At 47.4% G+C, this 27,504-nt stretch overlaps 1 protein-coding gene across 1 annotated transcript in view; it reads left to right on the top strand.

The window, feature by feature from the left end:
* Positions 1-27,504, top strand: part of ARHGAP23 (Rho GTPase activating protein 23) — a 154,735-nt gene that overhangs the window by 75,525 nt on the left and 51,706 nt on the right. The window contains exons 6-7 of the mRNA XM_015412439.1: positions 7,980-8,034; positions 17,261-18,869. Coding sequence (XP_015267925.1) covers positions 7,980-8,034; positions 17,261-18,869 — 1,664 coding nt within the window. The remainder of the gene's footprint in view (positions 1-7,979; positions 8,035-17,260; positions 18,870-27,504) is intronic.

Here is a 27,504-nt window from a genome sequence, read left to right as displayed (position 1 = left end):
CTTGCATTCCCCCCCCCCAGTTTGAAAATGGTTCTGTCACTGTCTGTTCTATATCCTGTGGCACTGCTACCAGTGCTTTGTGCCACTGAGACCCACTATGTTAGCCTTGAGCCGGGTCCCCCATCTCGTGTTCTCTTAGGGTAGAACGTGGTATGAGAACTACAGGGCTGCTGCTGAAAATGGCATTCTTGCATCAAGTTCTTGGCTTTCACCATCCACATCATGTTATAAAACATTCCCCATGTCAGCTAGCTGCCATGCTTTCTTTGTTTACCTTCATCCCAGACCCTTGCGCATGCGCGCATGCTTGCTTGGCTTTGCTGCCGTGGGTAACTTAAGGGAGGCTCGCTTTCATCAGTGAGAACTGGCTCAGCCAGACAGCACTGTCAGCGTAACCTTGATGTGAAGGGAGGGCTTGAGTTCCACTATCAGTGTGAATATTTCTGCTCTCGGGGGGGGGGGGTCTCCCGTTAATTATGTAATGTCCCGCCGGGAGAGTTCCCACACAAGTGCTTGAAGTTCATTTGCTTAGCTAGTTGAAGCATCAGAGTATATGTAGCAAGTCCCTTGCACTAATCGTTATTCCTAACAATGTACCTGTAGCACTTGGCAACAGACCAGTATTCCAATAAAGCATAACTTTTCCTGAAGAGTGTGTTTGGACTTGCTTGCTGTTGATCCTGACACCCCATCATTCTGAATTCATTGCTCTGTGAGTTTTTCCTCTTCTTCCTTCTCCTCCTTTCAGTCAACATTTAGTTTTAGTCAACTTTTAGTGATGAGAATAACTTTCTTTCCCCCCACAGTTCTCTCTCTCTCAGGGTGGGGGGACTTGAAGGACAAGATGGGAGGAACCAGCTTGTATTGGCGTGTTTTCACCTCTGCTTGCTACAGTCCTATATGTTTCATTCAGAACATTTACTTCCACCCTCGGAGACTGTAGATTTGGGTCCTTCAAGTGTGTTGAGACAGCCTTGCTGTCAGTGAGATGAGCGGGTTCAATGCACAAACACGCATGCATATACAGGGCTAGGCACTTGCAGTAGCTCGCTTGGTGGCCTTGGGCCAGTCACTCTCTGGCAGCCGAACCTACCTCACAAGGTGGTTGTTGTAAGAATAAAAGAAGAAGAAGAAGAGTTTGGATTTATACCCCGCCCTTCACTACTCGAAGGAGTCTCAGAGCTGTGAGGTAGGTGGGGCTGAGAGAAGTGCTCTTGAGACAACAGCTCAGAGAGAACTGTGACTGACCCGACTGCTGTTGAGAGAACAGCTCTGAAATCACTTGTAACTGACCCAAGGTCATTCCAGCAGCGGCATGTAGAGGAGCAAGGACTCAAACCCAGTTCTCCCAGATTAGAGTCCGCGCTCTCCAAAAGGAAAAGGAGAAAAAGAGAAGAGATTGGATTTATACCCCGCTCTTCACTACCCAAAGGTGTCTCAGAGCGGCTTACAAACTCCTTTCCCTTCCCCTCCCCACAACAGACACCCTGGGAGGTAGGTGGGGCTGAGAGAGCTCTGACAGAAACTGCTCTTTTTCAAGAACAGATCTTATCAGAACCACGGCTTGCCCAAGGTCATCCAGCCAGGTGCAAGTGGAGGAGTGGGGAATAAAACCCGGTTCTCCCAGATTAGAGTCCACACACTTAACCACTACACCAAACTGGCACAGTGTCAGCCACTGTGGGTCCCAGCGTATAAATCAATGAGTCTCATGATATGTCTGTTTTCTGGTTCAGCAGTGGCCCTTCATTATAAATTTAAAACTGCTTGTTGTGATTGCTTCACCCTTTCTGGGCTTATGTAGCAGTGAGCGCCATATCCTGATTAGCCTTCAGCTTACATACGGGACGTGAGGAAGCCAACCTGACCTGAGGCGGGGGCCTAAATATAGCACAACGGGGAACGGGCAGAATGAAAGCAATCCTGCTAGGAACTATATATATAAAACGCCTGGTCCAGAAGGATCAAAGACGTGCGGGGAAAATGATAACCTAGCCAGAGGACCCAGCCGTTGAGCTGCATAAAGGCAAAGGGGGAAAGTGGCTCGCTGAATGTGCTGTAAGACTGAAATGAAGTTTTGCACGGACGGGTTTCCTGGCTCAGGTTCCCCCTCGGCTGACAGCTTGTGAGGGAAAATGGAACTGGAAACGTCTCACCCGAGGGCCTGGTTGTCTTGAAACCCAGTGCGGACTCCTGGAATTCTGAAATGTTTTTTTCTATCTCGGAGGGAAATTGTCGATGTTTTCCACCTGAGGTAAAAAATAAAAAGGAGCTAAATTTAAAGCTGGGTTGGTTGGTCTGAACTAGAATTGGTATAAGCCAGGGGCGAAGCGGTGATGGGGAAGAGGTGCTCATGCCAACAGTTTAAGTTGATTAAATAATTACCTGAGTTGATTAAATAAATAGGCCTGTGTATTAAATCTTGAGGACTTGTCGAGGTCTTCCGTGGAGATTTTACTGTTGAATTTTAAGATTCTGTGTTTTATATTCCATAGTTTACATTTCAGCTGTTCAACCTTGTGGACCTTTTTTAGGCAAAACAGTGGCATAAAAATCTCCCAAATGAATGAATTCAGAGATCCTTTGTGGCACAGTAGTTTAGGGTGTCAGGCTAGCATTTGGGAAATGCAGGTTCAAATCCCTGCTCTGCCAGAGAACTCACATAGAGTGCAATCCTAAACAAAGTTATACCCTTCTAAGTCCACTGGAGGCAACAGGCTTAGAAACTCTGCTTAGAATTGCACTGTGAATGACCTTTGGCTAGTTTGTCTCTCTTACAAGCTAACCTACCTAAGGTTATAGGGTTGTTGTTAGGATGAAATGGGGGAGGAGATCCATGTATACTACCTGGGTTGTCCTGCGCTCCTTGGAGAAAGGGAGAGATAAAAATGAATGGATTGATTTAGATAGCTTTTATCAGTTTATCAATAACCCTGTAGGTCCCTTTCCAACTCTATGATTCTATGAATTGTGGACTTCTGTGCTATTTTAAATAAATAAAAGTTATTTTTATTTATTAATTTATGTGCCACCTTTCTGGTCATTTTAGGAGGATGTGGCCCCCCCCATATGGCCCTTGGGGAAATCATAAAGCATGAAAACATAAAGCAATATTTAAAATGCTAAAACATCACATAAAGCCATTCCTAGGGTAAACATTAAAAGAGGGTATTTTGCCGTCAAACAATCAGCATCCCAGTGCAGGCGGGGCTCAGAGCAGAGTCACTCAGCCAAGGTGCGAGCTTAGCCAAGGTGCAGGCACAGTGTGTTTAGTGTGGTTAGAGTCCAGTTCCAAGTCATACATGCAGTGAGCAACAGCAGCAGGTTCAGGGGAAATCCAAAAGGAGAAGTCCAGAAATGGTCCAAGGAGTCAGAATCATGAGATGAAGGCAGAGTCAGTGGTGGCAAGGTCAGAAGTAATTGGACACGTGGCTTCCACGGCCCTTCCTTCTTGCTGTCAATGATAGGCGATACACTCATCTCACAGCTGGGTCGTATTAAGCAGGTGTGTGCGCTTTCCTCCTTACTGTCTAGATCCAGATGTCTCTGGGCTACTAATTGTGCACTCCGCCTTCTCTCTAATGTCTCATGGGGGAGCCTCCTTTGTCTGCATTCCAATGGTTCTGGTGAGAAGGAGGCAAGGTAGATGGTGGGACGGTGTCCAGTTCTGAGTCCTGGACCTGAACAGCTGGGGTGCGAATGTCAGATTGTGCTTTGTTTTTGGCAGCGTGGCTTCCTGCTGTGAGAATCTGACTGCGAGCCAGTTTGGTGTAGTGGTTAAGAGTGCAGACTCTAATCTGGGAGATTCCCCACTCTTCCACATGCAGCTGCTGGTGTGACCTTGGGTCAGTTATAAGTTTTCTCAGAGCTATTCTCTCACGAGCAGTTCTCGAAAGAGTTTTCTCAGCCCCACCTACCTCACAGGGTGTCTGTTGTGGGGAAAGGGATTGTAAGCTGCTCTGAGACTCCTTCGGGTAGTGAAGGGCGGGGTATAAATCCAGTCTCTTCTTCTTCTCCTTCTTCTTCAGCAGCCAGTCCTTCTTCCCCAGAGTCCTCTTCCAGTTCAGTTGTGCCTGACTGATCCACAGCAATCAGTTAGGTCAAGGGCCTCCCAGATGAGAAACATCTCTAAAGCTTTCCTGAGGGCCTGCAAGGATGGTACTCACTTTGGAGAGGAAGTTCCATAATCTTGTGGGTGTTGGCTAAGGAAGTCTTCCCATGATTCCCTACCAGTCTTACTTCGGCTGGGGCAGGTTCTCCTCAGGAAGGCCTCAGTACTATCGACGCATGCTACTGAGGAATTTAAAGGTCAAAATCAGCACCTTGAATTGAGGGTGGAAACAAATTTGGAGCTAGTATAGTTGAAAAAGAACAATTTTTATATTTTTTTAATCTCAGGCTCCTCTGGCCTTCTAAAAGAAAATTTAAAATAGTATTATTAAGTGGTTGTAGTTCACATGGAAATGATGCACCACTACAACATACCTGCATCTTTTCCTTATGCATGTGGATATACTTTGTTGCTTAGAGTCGCATTTCAGGAAACTTCCAGTACAATCCTCAGCAGAGTTATATCCTTCTAAGTCCACTGAGTTCAGCAGACTTAGAATGGTGTAACTCTGCCCTCTGAGCTGGGAGTTCAACAGCATGAATGTAGACTTGAAGTTTTGAACAGCACAGGTATTTGGAATGGCACATTTTGTGTCTGGTTGCACTTTAAAAGAACACAGAACCCTGGGTTCCAGTAAGCTGCTGTGCTATGTACCAGCCAAAGCTCTTGAACAGTCTTCAAGGGCAGCCCCACATATAGTGTGCTGCAGTAGCTTAATTTGGATATTACCAGTGCATAATTTGTATCATAGTATTGACATGTGAATAGGAAGATCCTGGTTGAAATCTCACCTCAGCTGCTAGGAGAGCCAGTTTGGTGTAGTGGTTAGGAACGTGGACTCATCTGGAGAACTGAGTTTGATTCCCCACTCTTCCACATGCAGCTGCTGGTGTGACCTTGGGTCATTTACAAGTTCTTTCAGAGTTGTTCTCTCATGGGCAGTTCTCGAAAGAGCTCTCTCAGCCTCACCTCCTCTTGTGGGCAGGAGAAAAGAAAGGAGATTTTAAACTGCTCTGAGATTCCTTCGAGTAGTGAAGGGCGGGGTATAAATCCAATATCTTCTTCTTCTAGGTTGTTTTAGGGCCTAACTAGATGCTACGGCAGACATGTGGCTTGGGCTGACCATGTCTGTTGCATGCATTTCCCTCTTCTGTAAAAAGAGCACATGAGCAGTGTTCCCTCTAAGCTGAGTTAGTGTGAGCTAGCTCACAGTTTTTTAGCCTCCGACTCACGTATTTTTGCCTTCGCTCAAGAAGGACGGATCCAGAGCAAACTAATTGATGCAGTAGCCAAATTGTTTGCTCACAACTTTAATGCCGGTACCTCACAAAGTAGAATTTTTGCTCACAAGACTCCACAGTTTAGAGGGAACATTGCACATGAGTGGTAGTGGCTCCCAAGGGTCTCAGGTAGAGGACCTTCACATGTAACTCGGGACCTTCTGTATACAAAGCAGAAGTTCCAGCACTGGTCCATGGCCTCTCCTGTGAGTAAAATTGCGACACAATTGCCTATACCACTTTCCTGCCCCATCGGATGCTGAAAAAAGCATCCGATGAATTGGATCAGTGGTGGTGGGAAGTGACATGGCGACCCTGTAAGATTTTCAAGGCAAGAGATGTTCAGAGGTGTTTGGCCACTACCTGCCTATGCATCACAACCCTGGTATTCCTCGGTGGTCTCCCATCCAAATATTAACCAGTGCTGACCCTGCTTGGCTACTGAGAACTGATGAGATCAGGTTAGCCTGGGCTATCCAGTTTTGCAGGGGGCAGATATGCCGAACAATGGTGAAAATGTGTTATACGTTTCTTTTACTGACCTTACTGGGATGATGCTAATAGAAGTTAAAAGGGAGGTCTGAGAAGCAAGGAGAAGTCTAGCATGCTCAGAAGAGAGGAGACCAGGGAGACAAGAATGGATTTTGACAGTTTTGTTTATTTATTATATTTGCGCCTAGGGATGCCAGCCTCCAGGTGGGACCTGGGAATCCCGTGGAATTACAGCTCATTTCCAGGCTATTGAGATCAATCCCCCTGGAGAAAATGGATGCTTTGGAGGGTGGGCTCTGTGACATTGTACCCCACTTAGGGTCCTTGTCCTCCCCAGGCTCCATCCCCCAAATCTCCAGGAATTTCCCAACCCGGATCTGGCAACCCCCCATCCCTTGCTGGTGGCCAGGGGCGACCTGGCAACCGTATTTGTGTCTCACGTTTCCACCTAATTTGGACCGTCAAGGCATTAAAAATCAGTTTTAAAAATCACCTTTAAAAACAGTACAAAACCAGCAATTAAAAATGAAGAAGAAGGAGAGGCGGTAAGGGAATGCCAGCTGGGTCCAAAAACCGTGGGAAAAGATCACACTTCTCTCCCATTCAGCATGGCTGCAGTTTGGGGGCAGAGGGAAGAGAGCTACAGTGGGTCCAGGGTCCATAAACACTTGCAGCTGACTTTGGACAAGACGTCAACTGAGCGTGTGCAGAGTGCGTTGTTTCATCATGGTGTACCCACAAGTGAGGAGGGTGGGGAGAAGGATTCCCAGCCTTATAGTGTCTCATTCAAGGAACACTGGTGGTGGTCACTGCAATTCCAGCAAAATGCTGAAAGAGGCGCTGTGACTCTTTTCAGATTTCAGTGATGTGGAATGCTCTGTTGTGTGTGATAGTATCACCAGTCCCTGGTGTTTTTTATATTGGTTGGAGGTGGGAAAAACAATGTTTTGGGAGCACAAGAACTATAACTCCCTGATCTGGATACACCAGCAATTTCTGGTGATGGAAGGGATTTCCATTAGTGGAAGAGAACTTCCACCCCAAACACATGATAGCCCAAAATGCCACCTGAAATGCAGCTCCTGGAAGACAGAGGAACCCCCCCCCCCAGAAGAGCTTGTAGCTGTAAGAATGCCAAACTATGGGATTTCCCACATTCTCATTTTCCTGCCTTGTAAACATATTTTGTTCCCTCTAGTGGTCAATTTGATATTGCACCACTCTAGGTCCAGTGTATCCCCCTGCAGATTTAAACTACATGGAGACATGCTAGACATAAATAGGCGTAATATTGAAGTGACCACTAGAGGGAGCAAGACGCAAGCCCAACAACAACAATCACAACCCGAAGAAACAACTTACAAATTGGAATGTGGGAAAGTGCTGTGATCTGGGAGACCCAGTTTAGGATGCCTACTCTGGCATGGAAGCTCACTGGTTGATTTTGGGCCAGTCACGCAACGACACACTTCAGCCTAATCTGCCTCACAGAGTTGTGGTGAGGATAAAAGGGAGAAGGGCAAAAGGTCGTAAGCCATTGAGGAGGAAAGTGGAGCGTTAAATTACGTAAATAAATGGAGGATGGATAAATACCAGGAGGGGAGATGGAGCAGATCCATTCTCTCTTGCTCCGGATTACAAGACTAGATCTAATGGGTGGAAATTACAAGTGAGTCGGTACGGGCTAAATATCAGGAGAAACTTCCTAACTGTAAGAGTGGTTGAGCAGTGGAACAGTCTGCCACGGGAGGTGGTGGATGCTCCTTCACTGGACGTTTTCAAGCGAAGGCTGGACAACCATCTTTTGGGTATGTTGTAGGTATGTAGGGCTATCTTTCAGCTGTGCTGCTGCAGAGTGCAGGGGGTTGGACTAGATGACCTGCAAGGTCCCTTCCACCTCTAACGTTCTATGATTCTATTATTCTAATCATAGAAAAAACACTCCCTTGCTTTACAGAAATCTTCTGCTGGATCCATACCAGTGACACATAGAGCCAGGGTGTGTGTGTGTTTATTTGATTCTTCCCTATTATGGCAAAGAGATCTTGGTCTCACCTAACCTGTTGTATTTCTTTCTTCGTTCCTCCTCTCTGCAGTGAAGATGCTTTGGAACTTTCTATCATGCCCAAAGATGAGGATATTCTGCAGCTGGTGAGTCCTTGTGCCAGGGGATATGCTCCTTCTGGGTACGCTGAGTAGAATGGGGAGGGGCCGAAGAAGCCTGGAGTCCTTTTTAAACTTCTAACTCAGGGCTATATTCCAATGTAGGAAATAACAAGAGTCCTGTAGCACCTTAAAGACTAACAAAACCTGTGGTACGGTTGGAGCTTCCGTGAGTCACTGTGATGTGAGCAGGGACTCACGAAAGCTCCTACCCTGCCCCAGATTTTGTAAGTCTTCAAGGTTCTACTGGACTCTTGCTCTTTTCTACTGCTACAGAGAGACTAACACAGCTCCCCATCTTGATCTGTATTCAGGTGTGTGCAACTAAACCCTCAAAGCTTTCTTTCCCCCTCCCCCCCCCCCCCCCCCCCCCCCGTGCTTTGGGAGGGGGGTGATTTCAGAGGAAAGGATCGATGTGGAAGGAGGAAAATAAGTACCCTTTCCTGCATCTTCCCTTTCTTTTCTTCAACTCACCACTCCCCCTCCTCCACCAGCTGCTCCCCTGCCCCATGTTTCGAAAGGGACCTTGTTATTAACCCATCTGAACCTCAAGATATGTGCTCCTCCACTTTCCTAGGGTTTCTGTAGCAAAGTTATTGATGTCTGTGCATCAGAGCTTCCTCTGTTACTGTTTAACTCTGCTTGGTTTTTGTTTTCTTCCTTTAAAAGCAACAAAAATCTTTGCATCTGTATACTGGAAATGTGCAGAGTGCCATTCCAGAACAAACAAGGGTATGACCAAAGGATAAGACTAGCAATGAACGGATGCTGGTATAGTGCTAACCGGAAAGTTAAGCAGTATCTTGAAGGCTGGGTCATTTATTGTTGCTCCATGAGCTTTTGTGAGTTTAAGACTGGAATTTGCTGTAACTAATAATTTGCTTAGCTTGTAATGTACTTTTTAAAAAGTATTCCAAGTACTTCATTCATATGTCCTTCAGCCCTGTAAAGTAGGTCAGTGTCAATGTTCCCTCTAAGCTAGGGTTGCCAAGTCAAAATGTCTTACCGGTGGGGGAGCCTCGCTGGGCTCCAGGAGCCGTTCCTCAATGTGCGTGCGCGCCGCCAGCACGTCACCAGAAGTGACGCGTAACATCGATCACGTTGAAGGCGTGGCCCCGATCGTCGGAGGGAAAACCATAGAGTTTTCCCTCCAACGATCGGGGCCACGCCCCCAACGTGATTGACGTGGTTGCATCACCTCTGGTGATGCAGCCACGCTGCGCTTCGGGGGCGGAGTTCCCCCTGGGGCCCGATTCCGTGGCGGCGGAAATCGGGCCTCCGAAGCGGGGGTTTACCCACCCCCTGCCCCCACTTGGCAGCCCTACTCTAAGCTGAGTTAGTGTGAGCTAGCTCACAGTTCTTTTAGCCTCTGGCACACACATTTTTATCTTAGCCCAGGAAGGATGGCTCCAGAGCAAACTAATTTATGCAGTCGCCAAATCACTCGCTCACAAATTTAATGGCACTAGCTCACAAAGTAGAATTTTTGCTCACAAGTCTGCACAGCTTAGAGGGAGCACTGGACAGTGTTACTGCTATTATCGTATTGTACATTTGAGACTGAGATGAGCATATCTTGCTTAGGATTCCCAGCAGTACCATAGCATAATGCTGGGTGATGGGGGGCAGTGTCTGGGAATGGTGCAGTTTGGGGAGGATGAAACATCACTTCTGGGTGATGCGCTCAACTGCCTCTCCTAGTGTCCATGGTCTTCAGCAGAGAGGCGACAGGAAATTCCTAGATCATCACTAGTTGGAGGCCATTTTCTCCCACTCCTCAGTTTCTTGGAGACACAAAACTGAGGCAAGGGTCAGGTAATTAATCTTCCCCCCAAGGTAGGTAAGTGGGGCGGGGGCTAATCTTACCAAGCCCATTTAGTGGGTTTGTAGCAGAGTACAGTGCTTGGACTGCGACTTCCCAGTTCACATTCTTTAGCCAGATAAAGGTAGGACTTTCAAGGCATGTTCGTGCAGGCTGTTGGAGGGCAGGTGCCGGAGAAATTACGTGCATTCTTTTATCACATTTAATTTCCACAAGCTGCACACTCTCAGCAGTTGCTGAGAGATTTTTTGTGCTCTGTGTATTAAAAAAAAAAGAAATCTGTGCCAAGAAAAGCCAGGTATTGGGCAATTGGTATAAATTATGCAAATTTGAGCAAATGTGCACATGTTAGCTTTATTTTGCTTAGTTGATTATGCTTCTCTTACTAATGGGGAGCTGCAGACCTTCCGCCCACACCCCGGCAGTCACCTATTCTTGGAAATTTTACTCAGCCACACCTCTGGTTTGTGCAACTGTCTGTCTTTCCATCACGAAGGACTAGAAACTTGGTTTCAAGATGAAGAACCGAGATTCAGAGGATAAATGAATTCTACACTCAGCACCACCTTCTGTGGCGCAGTTCTGGGAAATCTGCCCTGTTTATCATATATGTGAATCCTTTAGTTTGCAGAGTGCCTCATGCTCTTTGTTGGGCTTGCCACTGCAACAATCCTGAGCTGTGAGTCACTGTTGCTCCCATTTTATAGATGAGGCAACTGAGGCTAAGCAAGAGCAGACTCTTGCAAAACCTCCCCGTGAGTCCAAAGCCTCAGCTTCGTCCTCTTGTCTGTAAAGTGGGTGCAACAGCCACCCTCCCTCCAAGCGTTTTTAGGAGAGCATAAAATAGTAAAGTACTTTAAATGTGCCATGTAATTTTTTTAGCCGTATTAAGAACAAAAATACAATATAAAAACTAATATTCCTTGCAGCTACTGAAGGAAGGTTACCAGGTCCCTCCTCTCTACAGGCAGGGGGCGGGGGGGGGGGTAGGGTTGCCAGCCCCAGGTTTGGAAACTCCCGGATATTTGGAGATGAACACATGAAACTGCCTTATACTACCAGTTTTGTGTAGTGGTTAGGTGTGCAGACCCTAATCTGGGATTTATTCCCCACTCCTCCACTTGCAGCTGCTGGATGACCTTGGGCAGGCCATTGTTCGGTCCAAGCTGTTCTCTCAAGGACAGTTCTGGAAAGAGCTCTCTCAGTCCCGCTTACCTCACAGGGTGGTCTGTTGTGGGGAGGGGAAGGGAAAGGAGTTTGTAAGCCGTTCTGAGACTCCAAGTGAAGGGCAGGGTATAAATCCAATCTCTCCTTCTTCTTCTTATACCGAATCAGACCCTTGGTCCATCAAAGCCAGATCTTTTAACTGGAGATACTGGGGATTGAACCTGGGACCTTCTGCATGCCAAGCTGGTGCTGTACCACTGAGCTACAGCCTGAGAGGGCAGGGACCTTAGTGGGGTACCATGCCATTGAGTCCACCCTCCAACAATCCTGAACTGATCTTTGTATTCTGGTAATGAGCTGTAATTCTGGGGGATCCCCAGGTCCCACCTGGGGGCTGGCGTCCGTCCATATACTGAAGCCCCTCTCTCTGACTGCTTGAGGCCAAATCCAGGCTAAACTGAAAGGCCGTGCAGCGCTTTAGGGAGCTGCTTATGTTTCCTGGGAAGCACGAGTCTCTAGGGAAGTGGGAGTTCTACTGGTGTGGGGGCGGCATCCAAGAATGCTGCTCTGTGGGCCAGCCTCATGCAGGCTTAGCATAGGGATGGAATCATTAAAAGGCGTTTCCACCTTTGTGCTGGGCCAAAGTGGTGAAGGGAGTCTTGATATCAGAAATGGCCAGCATTTCTCGGAGGAACACGCCATTCTTCTGACAAGGCTAGATGTGTGTTTTCCTGACCTGGTGGGCGGCCCAGCTAGAATTCCAAGCTCCGTGTTGGGAAATTCATGGTGACTTGGGGGTGGAGCCTGGGGAGGGCGGGGTTTGGGGGGGAGGGACCTCAGTGGCGTATAATGGCTTAGAGTCCACCCTCCAAAGCAGCCATTTTCTCCAGGGGTACTGATCTTGGACATCTGGAGATAATTGTAATAGTGGGAGCTCTCCAGGTGCCACCAGGAGGGTGGCAACCCAGGCCCAGCTCTAAAATAAAGTTGGTTCCATTAAGATCTGCATGATGCTTGTGCTCTCCAGGTTGGCAACACCTCAAGGTCAGGGTACCACCTAGGGATGCCAACCTCCAGGTGGGACCTGGGAATCCCCCGGAATTCTTCTTCGTGTGTTCTGTGCAGTCCCACATGGACTTCCTGAGTGCAGAACTATGTGTGCCTGCACAGAAGACACTCGATGAAGATCAGATACAGGTAAGTGCAACCATTTTTTACAGCTCGTCTCCAGACTACAGAGATCAGTTCCCCTGGAGAAAACGGGTGCTTTGGAGGGTGGACTCTGTGGCACATTGTACCCCAATGAAGTCCCTGTCCTCCCCAGGCTCCACTCCCGAATCTCCAGGAATTTCCCAACCTGGAGCTGGCAACCCTTCCCCTGTTCCCCGTCGATTGCCATGGGGACCTAGCTACCCTGGTACCACCTACAGTATCCCCAAACAGCAACTTAAGGTGAAGTGTAAACAATCACTCGACTTCCTTATGAAACATTTTTAAAGCTGTTTTTTCTTTTCTGTGGAGTGAAACTGTGAGCAAAATTATTCCCTATCCTTGCCTATCTGGGAGCATTTGGGAAAACCTTTGGTGTGTGTGAGAGAGATGGGCATGGCATAGTTTTGAAGCATGACACCGTTTAGGGCTTTGTAAGCTGAACGTAGCGCTTTGAGTTATGTTGGGAAGGACTACAGCTATTTGCAAGGTTTACTGCTTGCAGAAGTGTTGATATAATTGTGCTCCCAGGCAACCCAGAGTCCCTCCAGTACATTCTGGGAGTTGCACCAAACACTTCTCAATCCGAAGCCCCGTACGAGGGGGGTTTAGCCACACATGGAATAACTTCTCTATCCAGGTGTCAGGAGCCGGTCACCCGATGTTGCTTTTGCTTTTCCACATCTTGGATTCCAAAAGAACCTTTGTGTAGGTTTTCCCCTGTCCTGGTGCCTCATAGAGGTGTGTTGGCATTCCTGTGGTGCAAAGAGCTGGCTGGGCCAGCCAATGAGAGAGCCCTGGGTTATAGAGTGACTCTTGACAGGATGCGAGGAAAAGAATTCTCAGCTTTCTTTATCCCTCCCACATTGGGACGCCCCAATGTGAAAAAAAGAGAGCAAAACTTAAAAGGAAAGATTGAGAAAGAGAGGAAATATTAGCCTAGGACGTCAGAAGTTCCCTAGGGGACAGCAGAACTGGTCGTTTTGAGGAAGAGAGAGAGAAAGCAAGAAAGGAAGATACAGGGGAGGGAGCAACAGAGGAGGACAAGGTAATATTTTTTACATTCATGTGCATTCCACTGAAAATAAGCATTGTGAATATCTGGGACTGGCTAGATATTGGCTTGGAAAAGAGGTGACGCAAAAACCAAAATGTAATTTGAACCCATAAGGGTGGCATGTCACTTCTGGAATTCCGGGTCTGTGCCTAGCATAGAGTTGCAAAAGACACATGAATGTTCTAGCAGTAGTGGCTAAATTTTGGAAAGGCAGAGGGGTAAAGGCTGAGAATGTAGTTGGTAATTCTAGCTTCTCTCAGGCAAGGGGCAAAAAGATATATGTAAAACTCTCTTTCTTTCTTTCTTTCTTTCTTTCTTTCTTTCTTTCTTTCTTTCTTTCTTTCTTTCTTTCTTCAACAAGGGCGTTCTAGCTGCCCCTTTAAGCTTGAGGCCTTGTTTCAAATATAGCTCCTTTTTTAAAACTCTCTTTCTTTCTTTCTTTCTTTCTTTCTTTCTTTCTTTCTTTCTTTCTTTCTTTCTTTCTTTCTTTCTTTCTTTCTTTCTTTCTTTCTTCAACAAGGGCGTTCTAGCTGCCCCTTTAAGCTTGAGGCCTTGTTTCAAATATAGCTCCTTTTTTGGATCTTGGCGAGTCTCTGGACAGAAATGTGGTTTCATCTAACAGGGGCAGGATTCCAGTTTGAAGGGAGGGCCGAGCTAGGAGAAACTGAGATCATTTTGGTTTGTAGGTTGTCTTTCGGGCATCTATTACTACCTAGTGAGGGGACTGTTGTGCTTGGTAAGGGGACCCTGTGAAAATCTGTTCCCTTCTATCCTATCCCTGTGGGCCTTCCTTACTAAGACACTGCTTGCTTCTCTTTTGCGTACACAAATGCATCCTGGGGCCATATCCCGGTTTGGAATGCATCAGATGCATGAATGGATCAGAACAAGATTCTCTTTTAAAGAAAACATACAGACATAGGGTTGCCAGGTCCCCCCTGGCCACCAGCAGAGTGTGGGGGTGTAGGGTTGCCAGATCCAGGCTGAGAAACTCCTGGAGATTTGGAGATGGAGCCTGGGGAGGAAAGGGACTTCATTGGGGTACAATGCCATAGAGTCCACCCTCCAAAGCATCCCATTTTCTCCAGGGGAACTGAGCTCTGTAGTTTGGAGATGAGCTGTAATTCCGGGGGATCCCCAGGTCCCCACCTGGAGACAGGCATCCCTTACACTATGCACACAGAATTTAAAATTATCCAGGCTTTTGGTATGTTGTGTCAGTCTCATCCCTGAGGATGTGGCTGCAGGGTCTCTTAAACAATACATAGGCTGTGGTCACACACACACACTAAATAATCCACTTTCAATCCACTTTCAGACTGGATTTTTACTGTGTGAACTGGCAAAATCCAGCTGGAAAGTATATTGAAAGTGGATTGAAATTGGATTATTTACTGTGTGTGACCACAGCCATAGAGCTCCCATTGCTGTTTTTATTTTAATGTATATCATTGAACTGCTTTCTTGTTTCTTTTCTGACAAATCTTCAATTTTATTTTCTGTGTTTTCTGGAGGTCCAGCCCCATAGGAGACTTGTGGCGATTTAGGCAAAACAAGTTAACTCTTATTTTGGAAGCAGCTTTGTGTCATGGCAGGGTTGGGGGAAGGGTGGGGGGCAGGGTAAATGAATAATAATGCCTGGCTCTCATGTACAGGAGAATAAGGTGGGAATGAGGTTAGAGAGCTCTAAAATGGAATGGACTGTACAACTTGAGACTGAGGTGGTACAGTCCAGCTTTGAATTTTTTTTTGCATAAAACAGCTCCATGCAAACAAAAAATAAGCACAGGAGGGAGAAAGCTTGTTACCCCACCCCACTTTGGTTAGCACTATTTGTTTCCTGTTTGCAGGGAGTGTTAGAAGAGCATTCTACATCTCCACAGCAGAAGAGGCACCGCCCATTCAGTCACCTTGGGTCTCAGCTCCGTCATTTCCCTGCATCTGTGAACTGAGGCCTTATTTTCTTGTATCTGAATTCTAACCATTCATTCCTGAAAGCCTGTCTGACATCAGTAGAACTTAACAGTGGTTTATCAGGTCAAAAATACAGTTCAGAAATGGGGGAAAAAATCCATATGAGTCTCATGGAATGTTTCAGAGCAGTGTTCCCTCTAAGCTGAGTGTGAGCTAGCTCACAGTTTTTTAGCCTCTGGCTCACACATTCTCGTCTTAGCTCAGGAAGGATGGCTCCAGAGCAAACTAATTTATGCAGTAGCCATATCACTCACTCACAACTTTAATGCCAGTAGCTCACAAAGTAGAATTTTTGCTCACAAGACTCCACAGGTTATAGGTAGCATTGTTGCAGAGGGGTAGCGGCATTAGTTTGCTGTAGAAAAACAGCATAAAACATTTATTTCAATATGAGCTTTTATGGATCAGAGCCCACTTCTTCAGATACTTGGAGAGGAAATCATTTTGAGAATATTTATAGAGGGAATTCGGGGGGGGGGGGAGGAACTGAGGCGAAGAGACACTTGGTGTGAATCCCGTCTTAAATATTTTCAGGTGTGATTCCCTGTGTATGGAACAGAATTACTTGGGCTGCTCATAATGGATGATGAGAGAGGTCTGAGGTTCAATCCTCTCTCGGGGTACAAAGAAACAAAGTAGTGAGGTAGGATAAATACTGTTGATCGGGAAGAAGGATTCTGACGGTTAAGAGGATTAACTGATAGCTGTACAGGGTTATAGTATGATGAAGTATGTCAGGAAGAAACAAATTGTGGGACTACACATTCTGATCACAGAGTTCCAAATCTTATGTCAGGGCTTTTCCGCATTCTCATTGCCCTTGCTTGGGTATTCCTGTTTCTTCTGGGGTGGGGGGGAATCCGTTCTATACATGCTTTATCCATCTAGTGGTTGATTTGATATTACATCACTGTATGTCGGGCATATTTCCCTGCCTATATAAACTGTAGGTTTTTATGCCGGACACAAGTAGATGTAATATCGACTCAACTGCTAGAGGGAGCAAAACGTGCAGAAGAGGGGAAAAACCCTGAAGCAACTGGAACACACAAGCGAGGAAAATGAGAATGTGGGAAAGCCCTTAGTCTTATAGGCACTGCCACAGCAGATACCAAACCCCGTCACGAGGTTCTCAGGGTTGCTGTTGCCACAGATTCTTTCCATGGTCACCTAAGCCAAAAGGCAGGGAATGAAGGTCAGGAAGCTGAAGAACAATGATAGTTGATACAGGAGAAAGCAGTTTGGGGTAGGGGATAAAAACTCAGGAGTGTTCAGGAGAGGACATGTGCTGTGGGTGGGAGTTTGGCAGTGGGGCTGAATATCATTCCCCTCCCCAAAACAACAAGCCAGATCGTTGACTAAAGGTTTTTAGAGTGTGTAAACATGTGCAACTAAGATCAAAGACTGCTTGCTGGAGAACCACTTTGAGAAACAGGTGGGGGAAATCATAAGCCAAGACCTCTCTTCTCAAAATACTGTGCCTGTAAATTCTGGGTTTTGCAATCACTGCTTCTTCTGCACTAAACTCGTCTTGGCTCTATGTGCCAAATCGGGTTCCAGGTACCATCCTACTGAGGGCCAAAATTGACACACTGCATAACCAATGCTCCCTCTAAGGCATGGAGTCTTGTGAGCAAAAATTCCCTACTTTGTGAGCTACTGGCATTAAAGTTGTGAGCGAGCGATTTGGCTACTGCATAAATCAGTTTGCTCTGCAGCCATCCTCCCTGAGCTAAGACAAATGTGTGAACTGGAGGCTAAAAAACTGTGAGCTAGCTCACACTAACTCAGCTTAGCGGGAACACTGCACATAACACCAGGACGGCCACATGCATTCCCGACATCTTTCCATCTCAGAGAACCAATAACAGGATTATATGTCTTCAGTTTGAAACATGCTTGCCTGGTATGCATAAGAGTTACCTTTTGATGGTCATCTTCCAGCCCAGTCCTTACCCGCTTTTTGTCTTTCCCCATTTCCACAGGCGTATTCTCAAGATGCCTATTTAAAGGGCAATGAGTCATACTCCGGCGGGGCTCAGAGTATCCCCGAGCCACCACCTATCTGCTACCCTCGCAAAACCTACCCGTTCCAGTCAAGGTCCACTCCCCGGGATGTATCGGCAGCTGAGACGTACCAAGGACAGCAGGCAGACAACAGACAACCCTATCATACAGGGTCCTCAGGACCATCTTCTCCCTTGAACAGCACTACAGCCCACAGAACGGCCCCCACTGCCTGGGCCAGCTCCACGCAGAACTTTAGTAGCAACCATTCCAGTCCCGCCCACCGCACAGAGGAGATTCAATATGGAATGACTCAGAAGGAACCTGTTACAAGACCTCTCCCAGCTTCTGGCGCCTTCTCACATTACTCTAACAGTAGTTGCCCGGGTTCTATAACCTCCCCCTTGCCCGAGAGGTACTACGTTCCTCCCGCTCCCTCTATGCCCAATCACGCCTGCTACGGGACCCCCAAACGCCTCCCCGACCACCGACCCCATGGTGGGTTGAAAGACACTTCCCATGAGGGTCGGTCCTCCCGGGACTGTATTGGGACCGGCCCGAAATCCGTCAGCCGTCTAGAATGCCAACAGGCCTTGTCCAACTGGATCTCGAACCAAGTGCCACGGCGAAGCTCCTCGGAAGCGCGCCACTTCGCCATGCCACCTCGCTACCGAAGCGTATCGCAAGACCGACTGGGGGACGCTCCAGCTTCCCGGGGTTGGCCTCACAGTGCTTCCCAAGACACCTTAATCCAGCCACCTGTCCATGATAGCTGGAGTTATCGAGCTAGGTCGGATAACTATCTGGTGAAATATGGGCAGTCCTTGGAAGCTCTTGAGCAGGGTGCCTTGGTTTCTCCCAGGTATGACAGGTATATGTGGCCACCGGACAAGTTTTACCGGCATGGACAAATTAACAGAGCCCAGCCTAGCCACCCAGGTTCCTATGCTCCTTCTGCCTCTTCCAGGGATTCAGCCCCTGTACATGTTCAGAAACACCCTTCCCAACCCAACCTCCAAAGCATTGAGGACTCTGGGTATATTGGTTATAGGAGTTACAGCCCCTCATTTCAGCGCCGGACTGGCTTGCTCCATGCCCTTTCCTTCCGGGACGCTACTTTTGGTGACCTTCCCACTTTTAATATTTCTCAGAGGCAGGGGAACCACTCGACGCCACCTTACGTCGAGAGGCCTTTGTCCACCGCCATGATCTCAAGTGCCCCAGCCCCTTGCCTGGACCCTCAGTCGGGCAGTAGTCCGGAGATCCCTGTGGACCAAAGAACAGCCAAACAGGAGAATGACGTGAGGCCTTTTGAGAGGGCTTCACCACCTCAGGTCGCGGAACGGTTGCAGCCTCAGCCCGAGGCTGAGGAGAGGAGGGATGAGGTGGTTCTCCGGCAGAAGCCCCCTACCGGACGCAAACTGCCCCCTCCTGCCAGGCAGATGAATTTTGTCTTCCCGGATGACATGAAGGAAACGGATATTTGCGACCCACCTCCACCGGTGCCGGCCACCGGTAAAGAGAACAAGCGGGCGGTGGCCCCATTAGCTACGCCAGAGGATTCGCTAGCCTCCATCCCGTTTATTGGTAAGTAGAGAAAGCAGGTTGCTGGCATTTTTAGAACGAAGTGCTGGATCGATGTAAAGTTGAATCCTTTTTCAGCTCTGAGGCAAATTTTGAAGGCTCCTCCCTTGGACAAAAACAACCCCAGGAACTGCAAGGGAAGTAAAGAAGGGGGTTCCATAAGACTAGCAGAAACCAGCGCATCAGTAAGTTGCCACTAAGTTTTTCCTGAAGCAGTTCTGAAGGATTTGTGAAGACAAGTAAAATGTCTCAGGTGGATTTCACACATTCCTAGTCCATTGGAGAGTTATATCTTGCCAAACTATTCTTTGGATTTGTATTTTGCCAAACTATTCATTGGATTTGCTCGCTCAGAGTAAAATCTGCTCCTAGTTATGGAGTGTGTAGGTGCACTGAGCAAGTTCAAAAGATGAGAGTGGTGAATTCACACTGGGCAAAGGGTAAGACTCGATGACCATGGGGAGGAGGGCTGCAGCACAGTAGTGGAGAACATTCTTTGCGTGCAGAAATCACCAGGTTCAATCCCCAGCATCTACAGGTAAAGATCTCAGGTAGCAGTTGATCGGAAAGTCCCTTCTTCTCCTGAGACTGCAGAGAGCCACTGTCTGTCAGGCTAGATGTTACTGAGCTTTGTGGACTAGTGGTGTGACTCGGCATAAGATGTCTTCATATGTTCATTACCTTAGAGTTCATTTCATGATTCTGAAATACAACTTTACCTCCCTCTTCCCCAAAGCCCAAACTAACAGGATAAATGTGGATTATGTATATGTGTTGAGCGGTGGGCAAGAAGAAGGAAATCACATCCACATGACAATCCCCTTAGTTGTACTGCTTAGTGTCTTTAAGCAGAGTAGTTCCATAGGGGTTTGTAGATGTCTCTTCTTTTAAATGCTGATGAAACAGAAGTGCTACTCTGTGTGGCTGGTGTGGCTTTCCGTTCAGAACTCGGTCAACCTTCCCTTGAGGCAAGGTCTTGGTTACAAGCATTTAGACTGTTCATCAAGTCATACTTGAACAGCAAAGGCTACCTGGCACTCCTGAAAGAAGACCCTTATAGGTCAATGTGCTTTAAGACTGTCTTTGAGAAACTGTTGGCTCTTGATGGTAACCTGGACACTAGGGGCACACAATAAAAAAAAAATGGTATTTTAAAAAATGCCTTCTGAGTTCACTTGTCGAGTCGTGGCATGGCTTGGAGAAGGCATTTAAAGAGATCACAGTCTCTTCTCCCAATACCCAAATAAAAGCTCAGCTATATTTGGTAGTCGAATCAGATTCTCAGATCTGTATTTGGCTCGGTAGATACCCAAGAAATACCGCTAAGGTATTTTTTGGGCATTTGTTCGGTTTGGTGTTTATCAAATGCATACCCCCTACTGAACACTATTCAAGCCCTGGGTTTTCATGCAGCATTTGATTTGGTGAGAAACTGTAAAATCAATCGATCACCAAAGTTCTACCTTTAGAGCATGCCACACCGTTGTGCATGTGGCTCTTCCCTCCTGTACCTATCCTTTGCCTTCCCAAAGCCTGTTAAGGGTATTCATTTTGGCCAAACTCCTCCACAGTTATGAAGTGTAGGTTGATGCCTTTACCTTATTCCGAATGAATCTGCCACTGTCCCTTAGGTAAGATTGACACAATAGTACATATGCTTCTGGAGTATCCTTTGTTTGCTAATCTTAGAAGGTATTATATTTTACCATATTTGTAAGTTCATTCAGATGTGTATTCCTGTGACTTAGTCACCTTTTTACTTTCTGACAGGGATTGCAATTTTTTAAAAACTTTTTTTGTCTATTGGGTGATACGTGATTAACAACCACTGCTCAAGACTGATGTATCACAGAGCTTTTATTGGATGAAAGGAAAGGAAAGGAAACAGGAGTAAAAACCATGCTGGTCCAGCTACCCTTGTGCCAAAAAGGAGCCATCCATGTTCTCTGGTGCTTTTTAACAAGTTGCAGTTCCGTGAAAAGCTGTGAATCGGTTAGACATGCATATGCATTGCTGTGTTGGACACCACAATGCGCATGCCCCAATTCAGGCTCTGCCCCTACTTTGGGCTGTGGACATGCATATGTGTTATTTGGATTTATAGGAGCAGTTCTGCAGGAGTTGTGGGTTTTGCAACTAAACTTCAGGGGGGGGAAACCCAAACAGATTCTTAAAACACTGCCGGCTCTGTGCATTCATTGGGGCCCTCAGGCATATCAGCACAACATTAGCAAGTTGTGTTGTGTATCGGTGCACAAAGCAGAACCTTATATCAACACACAGGGGAGAAAAGGCGGAGGAGGAGCAGTGAAGAGGGATGAAGGAGGCCCTCTACTACCTTCTTCCTTTTGCTTTTTCCTTCCCTGACTCATCTCCTTCAGCATTTCTGTTCCAGCTGGCTCTATGACAGCAGTGTTTTTGCCGTCTCTTGTCAAGGGTATGCTTACCACCAAAGATCAGTGATTGCCATTGGGGTGGGGTGGAGAGTTGCTGAGCTGGCAAGCAGAAGAACTCAGGCATTTCCATTGTCTCTGCCAGACAGGCACTCAGGGCCTAGCTAAATGCAAAATAAAATAAAATTAAAATCCTCAGGTCGTATCTGGGTCCACCACAAGGACTTGCACTAAGCTGTAAGTTGTAAGTCTCTGCTGGGATCACCATTCCTATGTGCATAGAAGCATGATCTAAACTGGGAGCATGGTGCACGGGGAGAGGGTCTTAGTCCTTCCGTCTCACGTTGTTTTTCCTGATGTGAAAGGGCCGAAGGGGTGGTTTCCCTCAGTTGGGAAAATCTGTGTGTATCCCGTTGTGCATGTGGCAACACCAGTGGGGCAAACAGCTCCTTCTCTGGGAGGTTTCAGGCTGGGAAAACAGCATGGAGGGGTGGAGGAAGAAGCACCCTCTTCCCATTTCCCGTGGCCCCAGTCTGAATTGAGCCCCTGCACGGCTGTGAATTGTGTTCCTGCTGGGAAATCACAACTCACGGCTGTTGGGAAGTCTTGGTATTGACTCAGAGGTGGCCCAAGCACCTTGCAGTGCTATAGGGTTGCCGGGGCGGAATGACATGCTAGCAGGGAGGGGAGGGGCTTCCCAGGAGTGGGGAGGAGTGCCTTGATGTGCCTGCGTCACCCAGAAGTGATGTAGGCACATTGGGGGCAACGCTCTGGCTTTTGGGCAGGAGACCACAACACTGGGCAGTCCCCCACCCCCAAACTGGGGAATGGCGACCCTAGTTAGGCCCTCAGTCCCAAGCGGCCTTGAAGTAGGGTTACCAACCTTCAGGTAAGGCCTGGAGATCTCCCACTATTATAACTGAAAACAGGATTGCCAGTCCCCAGTTGGGGGTGGGCCCTGTTTTGAAGCTCCTCCCTCACTTCAGGGCTATCAGGAAGTGGGGAGAAGGGATGCCAGACACACACACACCTCGCGCCAGAAGTAAACACGACTTATCGGAAGCAGGGTGGGAAGAAGCAGGAAGTAAATGTGAAAAGTACTGGGTTCGACGCATGGAGGACTCGGACTATGACATGCGTTCAGACGCGTTTATTGTACTTCACAACAAGCAAGGAAAAACGGCCCTGCAAGGCCAACTATATACACTCCACCTGGTACACCTATGTCCCCATAGAAGGGTTTGAATTTCCCGCCAAGGGTACTATTGGTGGACTTGAGGTGGACTAGGATCCTAGGTCTCCTTTGTGTTTGGGGACCAAGCTCCTGCTTTAGCCGTGGACCCCTGGTGGCGGTCCACGTACATAACAAAATGTGACGTGTCTACATCATCTGGAAGTTGTGAAGGCATGTCAGTGACGTTGGGGGGGGGTGCTGAAGGTCTGGGTTTTGGGGCAAAACTCTATGGTTTGAAGCCAGTTTTACCACAGAGTTTTGCCCAAAAACCAGAGCGTCGCCACTTCCAGGTGACGTAGGCACATTGTGGTTATTTCCAGGTATATCACTTCCCGCGGCCGGAACACTCCCTCCATCCCCCCGCCCATGGGTCTGATGGACCTGGCAACCCTAACTGAAATCCTGACCACAGAGATCGGTTTCCCTGGAGAAAATGGCTGCTTTGGAAAGTGGGCTCATCATAACATCGTACCTTGCTGAGGTCCCTGCCCTCTCCAGGCTCCACCCCCTCAAATCTCTGGGTATCTCCCAACCCAGAGCTGGCAAACTTCCTCTAGAGTGTGGCAGAATCAAGCAAAAGGATCCTTTGGCACCAGGACTGCCATGAGGTCGCTTAATTCAATGGCAACCGTTCCTTATCCTCTCTCACGGAAGAATGTAGGGCCAGAGACCAAGAGGATTTGTTGGCCGGGAAACTAGGTAGCAAACTTCTCCCTCCCCGGCCTAAAGCTCTGACATCTTCCTTCTAAAATCACAGGTGGACATGGCTCAGTTTGGTGTAGTGGTTAATCTGGGAGAACCGGGTTTGATTCCCCACTCCTCCACTTGCACCTGGCTGGATGACCTTGGGCAAGCCGTAGTTCTGATAAGAGCTGTTCTTGAAAAAGAGCAGTTTCTGTCAGAGCTCTCTCAGCCCCACCTACTTCACAGGGTGTCTGTTGTGGGGAGCGGAAGGGAAAGGAGTTTGTAAGCCGCTCTGAGACACCTTTGGGCAGTGAAGGGCTGGGTATAAATCCAGTCTCCTCCTCCTCCTCCTCCTCCTCCTCCTCCTCCATTTTGAGTGGCTGGGAAATACCAGATCTCAGTTTTCTGACACAAAGTTTCAGGGTTTTAACCTCGGGATCCCTGGGGCCAGAAATTTAACGTTCGGCACAGGAACCAGAAGCATGGGAGAAAGCCATTTTCCATACTGTCCATCCCAAACCTGAAGGGTTGCCTGCAATGTTCCCTCTAAGCTGTGGAGTCTTGTGAGCAAAAATTCTACTTTGTGAGCTACTGGCATTAAAGTTGTGAGTGAGCAGTTTGGCTCCTGCTTAAGTTAGTTCTGGAGGCATCCTTCCTGAGCTAGGACAAAAATGTGTGAGCCGGAGGCTAAAAAACTGTGAGCTAGCTCACACTAACTCAGCTTAGAGGGAACACTGGTTGCCAGCTTCAGGTTGGGGGTGGAGCCTGAGGAGACATTGGGTTTGGAGAGGGGAGGAACTTCAGTGCCATAGAATCCACAATCCAAAGTGGCCATTTTCTCCAGGTGAACTGATCTCTGTCACCTGGAGATCAGTTGTAATAGCAGGAGGCTGGCAACCCTTCAGAACTCCTGGATGCTGAGTGGTCACCTCTGTGTGGCCCAGTCATTTGAATGTTACCCAGGCCACTCAGGAGCCGTCCATCAAAAAACAGGTCCCCTCTTCCCTTGTGGTGTTTCCATTTCACAGCTGCTCAGTAGGACTGATTTGTTTATTAGAAGCCAGGCAAAGATTCCAGTTGTGTTTGCTTTATAGGCAATGTTGAGGCTCTCCTTCCTCCTCCTACCCACTTCCCCATTTCTCTGTTTTCTCTCGGTGACCTGTTTGAGTGTCCTCCTTAATGTTGCTCATGGTCTACCTCAGCACAGCTGAGCACAAAGAAAATGGTCATAATTGGAGTTTTGTGACAGTGTAGAGCCTGACAGAAGCGGCGGTGAGGCGATGGTGGACAAAAGGCCCGGCGGAAGAATATCCAGTCTTCCTCAGGGCATCCACCTTCAGGATGGGGCTCCACCTTGCTTTGCGAGGGAGACGAAGGAGAGTCTCTGAGGCTCTCGCCAACTGGCACGGATGTGGCCTTGTTTTAAACATGTGGGTGGGCTGTTTTCATTCATTCCAGTGCAGTGAGCTCTGACTCACAGAAGCTCACACTGGAATAAATTTTGTCAGGCTTCGGGAATAAACTTTGTCAGGCCAATGGGCCCCGCCCTGCTACAACCAAACAGGGCTACCCCTTTGGAATTATCGTGGGTATTTTGACAATGAATGGCACATGGTGGGTGGAAGTACCTGGAAGTGATATCATGGCCTTGTAACGTCTTCTTATCTTACTGTTCTTTTGACTCAACGGTCTTGACCAGATCAAGATCCAGTTCTCTCACAGGTAATCACCGCAGCTAAATATTTAGCAACTGCTAAGGTAGTTCTCCAGTCCTCATCTCTAAGGAAAAACTGGACATTTTTTTGAGATGATATTTTATTTATTTATTTATTATTTATTTATATGATAATTTTTTTGAGATGATAAATTCATATAACCTATTCAGAGGGAGGGCAAATACCTTTCCCTCAGACCAGATTTTACACTTCTGTAAAATATGTTCTATGGACTCAAGCTGACCACATCCACATTTACAAACTCTGTCTGCATATGCTGTGGCTGTGAATTGGCCTTCCAGTATGGCCGAGGGGAAAGAATTCAACAGACCAAGATCATGCCCCCATGCAGTTCCCAGCCGCCACCATTTTGTTCTTGCTTTTTGACTTGAGTGAGGGCAGAGGCCTAGTTAGCATTGGCAGTAGTTTGCTGTGGCCAAAGTACAGAACCAAAAAATGGCTCTTAAAAAACAAGAAAATGAACTGGCAGAGACTGATCAAGAGAGAGATCTTGGAGTTGTAGTAGATAACTCACTGAAAATGTCGAGACAGTGTGTGACTGCAATAAAGAAGGCCAATGCTATGCTGGGGATTATTAGGAAGGGTATTGAAAACAGATCAGCCAATATATTAATGCCACTATATAAATCAATGGTGCGACCTCATTTGGAATACTGTGTGCAATTCTGGTCACCACACCTTAAAAAGGATATTATAGCTTTGGGAAAAGTGCAGAAAAGGGCAACTCGAATGATAAAGGGGTTGGAACACTTTCCCTATGAGGAAAGGTTAAAGCGCTTAGGTCTCTTTAGCTTGGAGAAACGACGACTGAGGGGTGACATGATTGAGGTTTATAAGATTATGCATGGGAAAGAGCAGGTAGAGAAAGAGGTACTTTTCTCCCTTTCTCACAATACAAGAACTCGTGGGCACTCCATGAAATTGCTGAGCAGTCGGGTTAGAACGGATAAAAGGAAGTACTTCTTCACCCAAAGAGTGATTAATACATGGAATTCACTGCCATAGGAAGTGGTGGCGGCTACAAGCATGGACGGCTTCAAAAGGGAATTAGATAAGCATATGGAGCAGAGGTCCATCAGTGGCTATTAGCCACAAGGTATAGATAGGGACTCTGAGGCAAGGGATGCTCTGTCTTCTTTGTGCGGGGGGGGGGTCAACAGTGGGAGGGCTTCTAGTGTCCTGGCCCCCCTGGGGGACCTCCTGATGGCACTGGTATTTCTGGCCACTGTGTGATACAGAGTGTTGGACTGGATGGGCCTTTGGCCTGATCCAACATTGGCATCTCTTATGTTCTTAAATCTTTACAGTCTGTTGGAGGGGTTGAGTGGATGTTGGAATAACCAGGGCATGAAGGGAATGGCGGGCCAGCATTTTGGTGGGGCTGAAGGGCTTCTTAGAGATGTTTTACAGAAAAGGAAATGATAGAGACAAACAGCTGACAGGAGTCCAGATGCGACCTAGGAGCAAACTTGTGCCAGTACACTGAAACAGTTCCAGAGGTTGCTCCTGTGTACGTTTATTACTGATTCAGGCGGGTAGCAATAGAACAAAGTTTGAGTGGAGTGGAACCTAAAGACCAACAACGTTTAATTCTCAGTATAAGCTTTCGTGTGAAGAAGTGTGCATGCTCACGAAAGCTTATGCCCAGAATTAAACGTTGTTGTTCTTAGAGGTGCCACTGGACTCAAACTTTATTTTATTACTGATTGTGAGACCTTGAATGTGCCGCTTCCTAATAAAGAACTTACAATTTGGGCTGTGGAAACTATGGATTATTAATCCACATGTTAGTTATCAGTAATGTAAAACTGCATAGCTTTATTTTTGAAAACAGGCTTTCTTATACTGGTTCCTTGTCAGTCTCTTGCTCTGAATTGTTAATGTGGTTAATTGTTAATTAGAAGAGGCTGCTGACCCCTGATTTCACGCAAAGTCTCTGAAGCCATCAGTAAGATGTCCAGGGTTGTTGGGTTTTTTGGGGGGAGGAGATAGGGTTGCCAGCTCTGGGTCGGGAAAGACCTGGAGATTTAGGGGGTGGACCCTGGAGAGGGCAGGGTTTGGGGAGGGGAGGGACCTCAGCAGGCTTTATTACCGTAAAGTCCACCCTTCTTCAGGGGCACTGATCTTGGTTGTCTGGAGATCAGTGGTAATAGTGGGAGATCCCCATCTGGAGGCGGACAACCCTAGGAGGCGGCGCTCTGGATAAGTGATATGTCCCTGGGCAAGACTCTCATCCTCCCTGATTGGGAGTGCTCACCTCCACAATCCTGAATCCACTCTTCCTGCTCGCCTGTGAAACAGGTCTGGGAGAGAAACAGGGTGGTGGTGAATTAGGAATTCCACCAGTCTGGGGACTGGCTGCCCTCAGATTATCTCTGGCCCTCAGGAAGTTGCCAGCCCTGCCCAGTGGTGGCGCCAGCCATGGTGTCTCATTTTGGTGCAGTGATTAGCATATCAGACCAGGATCTGTGAGACCCAGGTTCAAATCCCTGCTCTTCCATGGAAACTCTCTGGGTGACCTTAGACCAGTTTCTCTCTCTCTCTCTTTCTCTGTGTTGCGCTCTCTCTCTCTCTCTCTCTCTCTCTCTCTC

The sequence above is a fragment of the Gekko japonicus genome, unplaced genomic scaffold (genome assembly GCF_001447785.1).
Source record: "Gekko japonicus isolate JY-2015 unplaced genomic scaffold, Gekko_japonicus_V1.1 scaffold8, whole genome shotgun sequence".
Taxonomy (NCBI): Eukaryota; Metazoa; Chordata; class Lepidosauria; order Squamata; family Gekkonidae; genus Gekko; species Gekko japonicus.
This window is presented reverse-complemented; position numbering and strand designations above follow the sequence as displayed.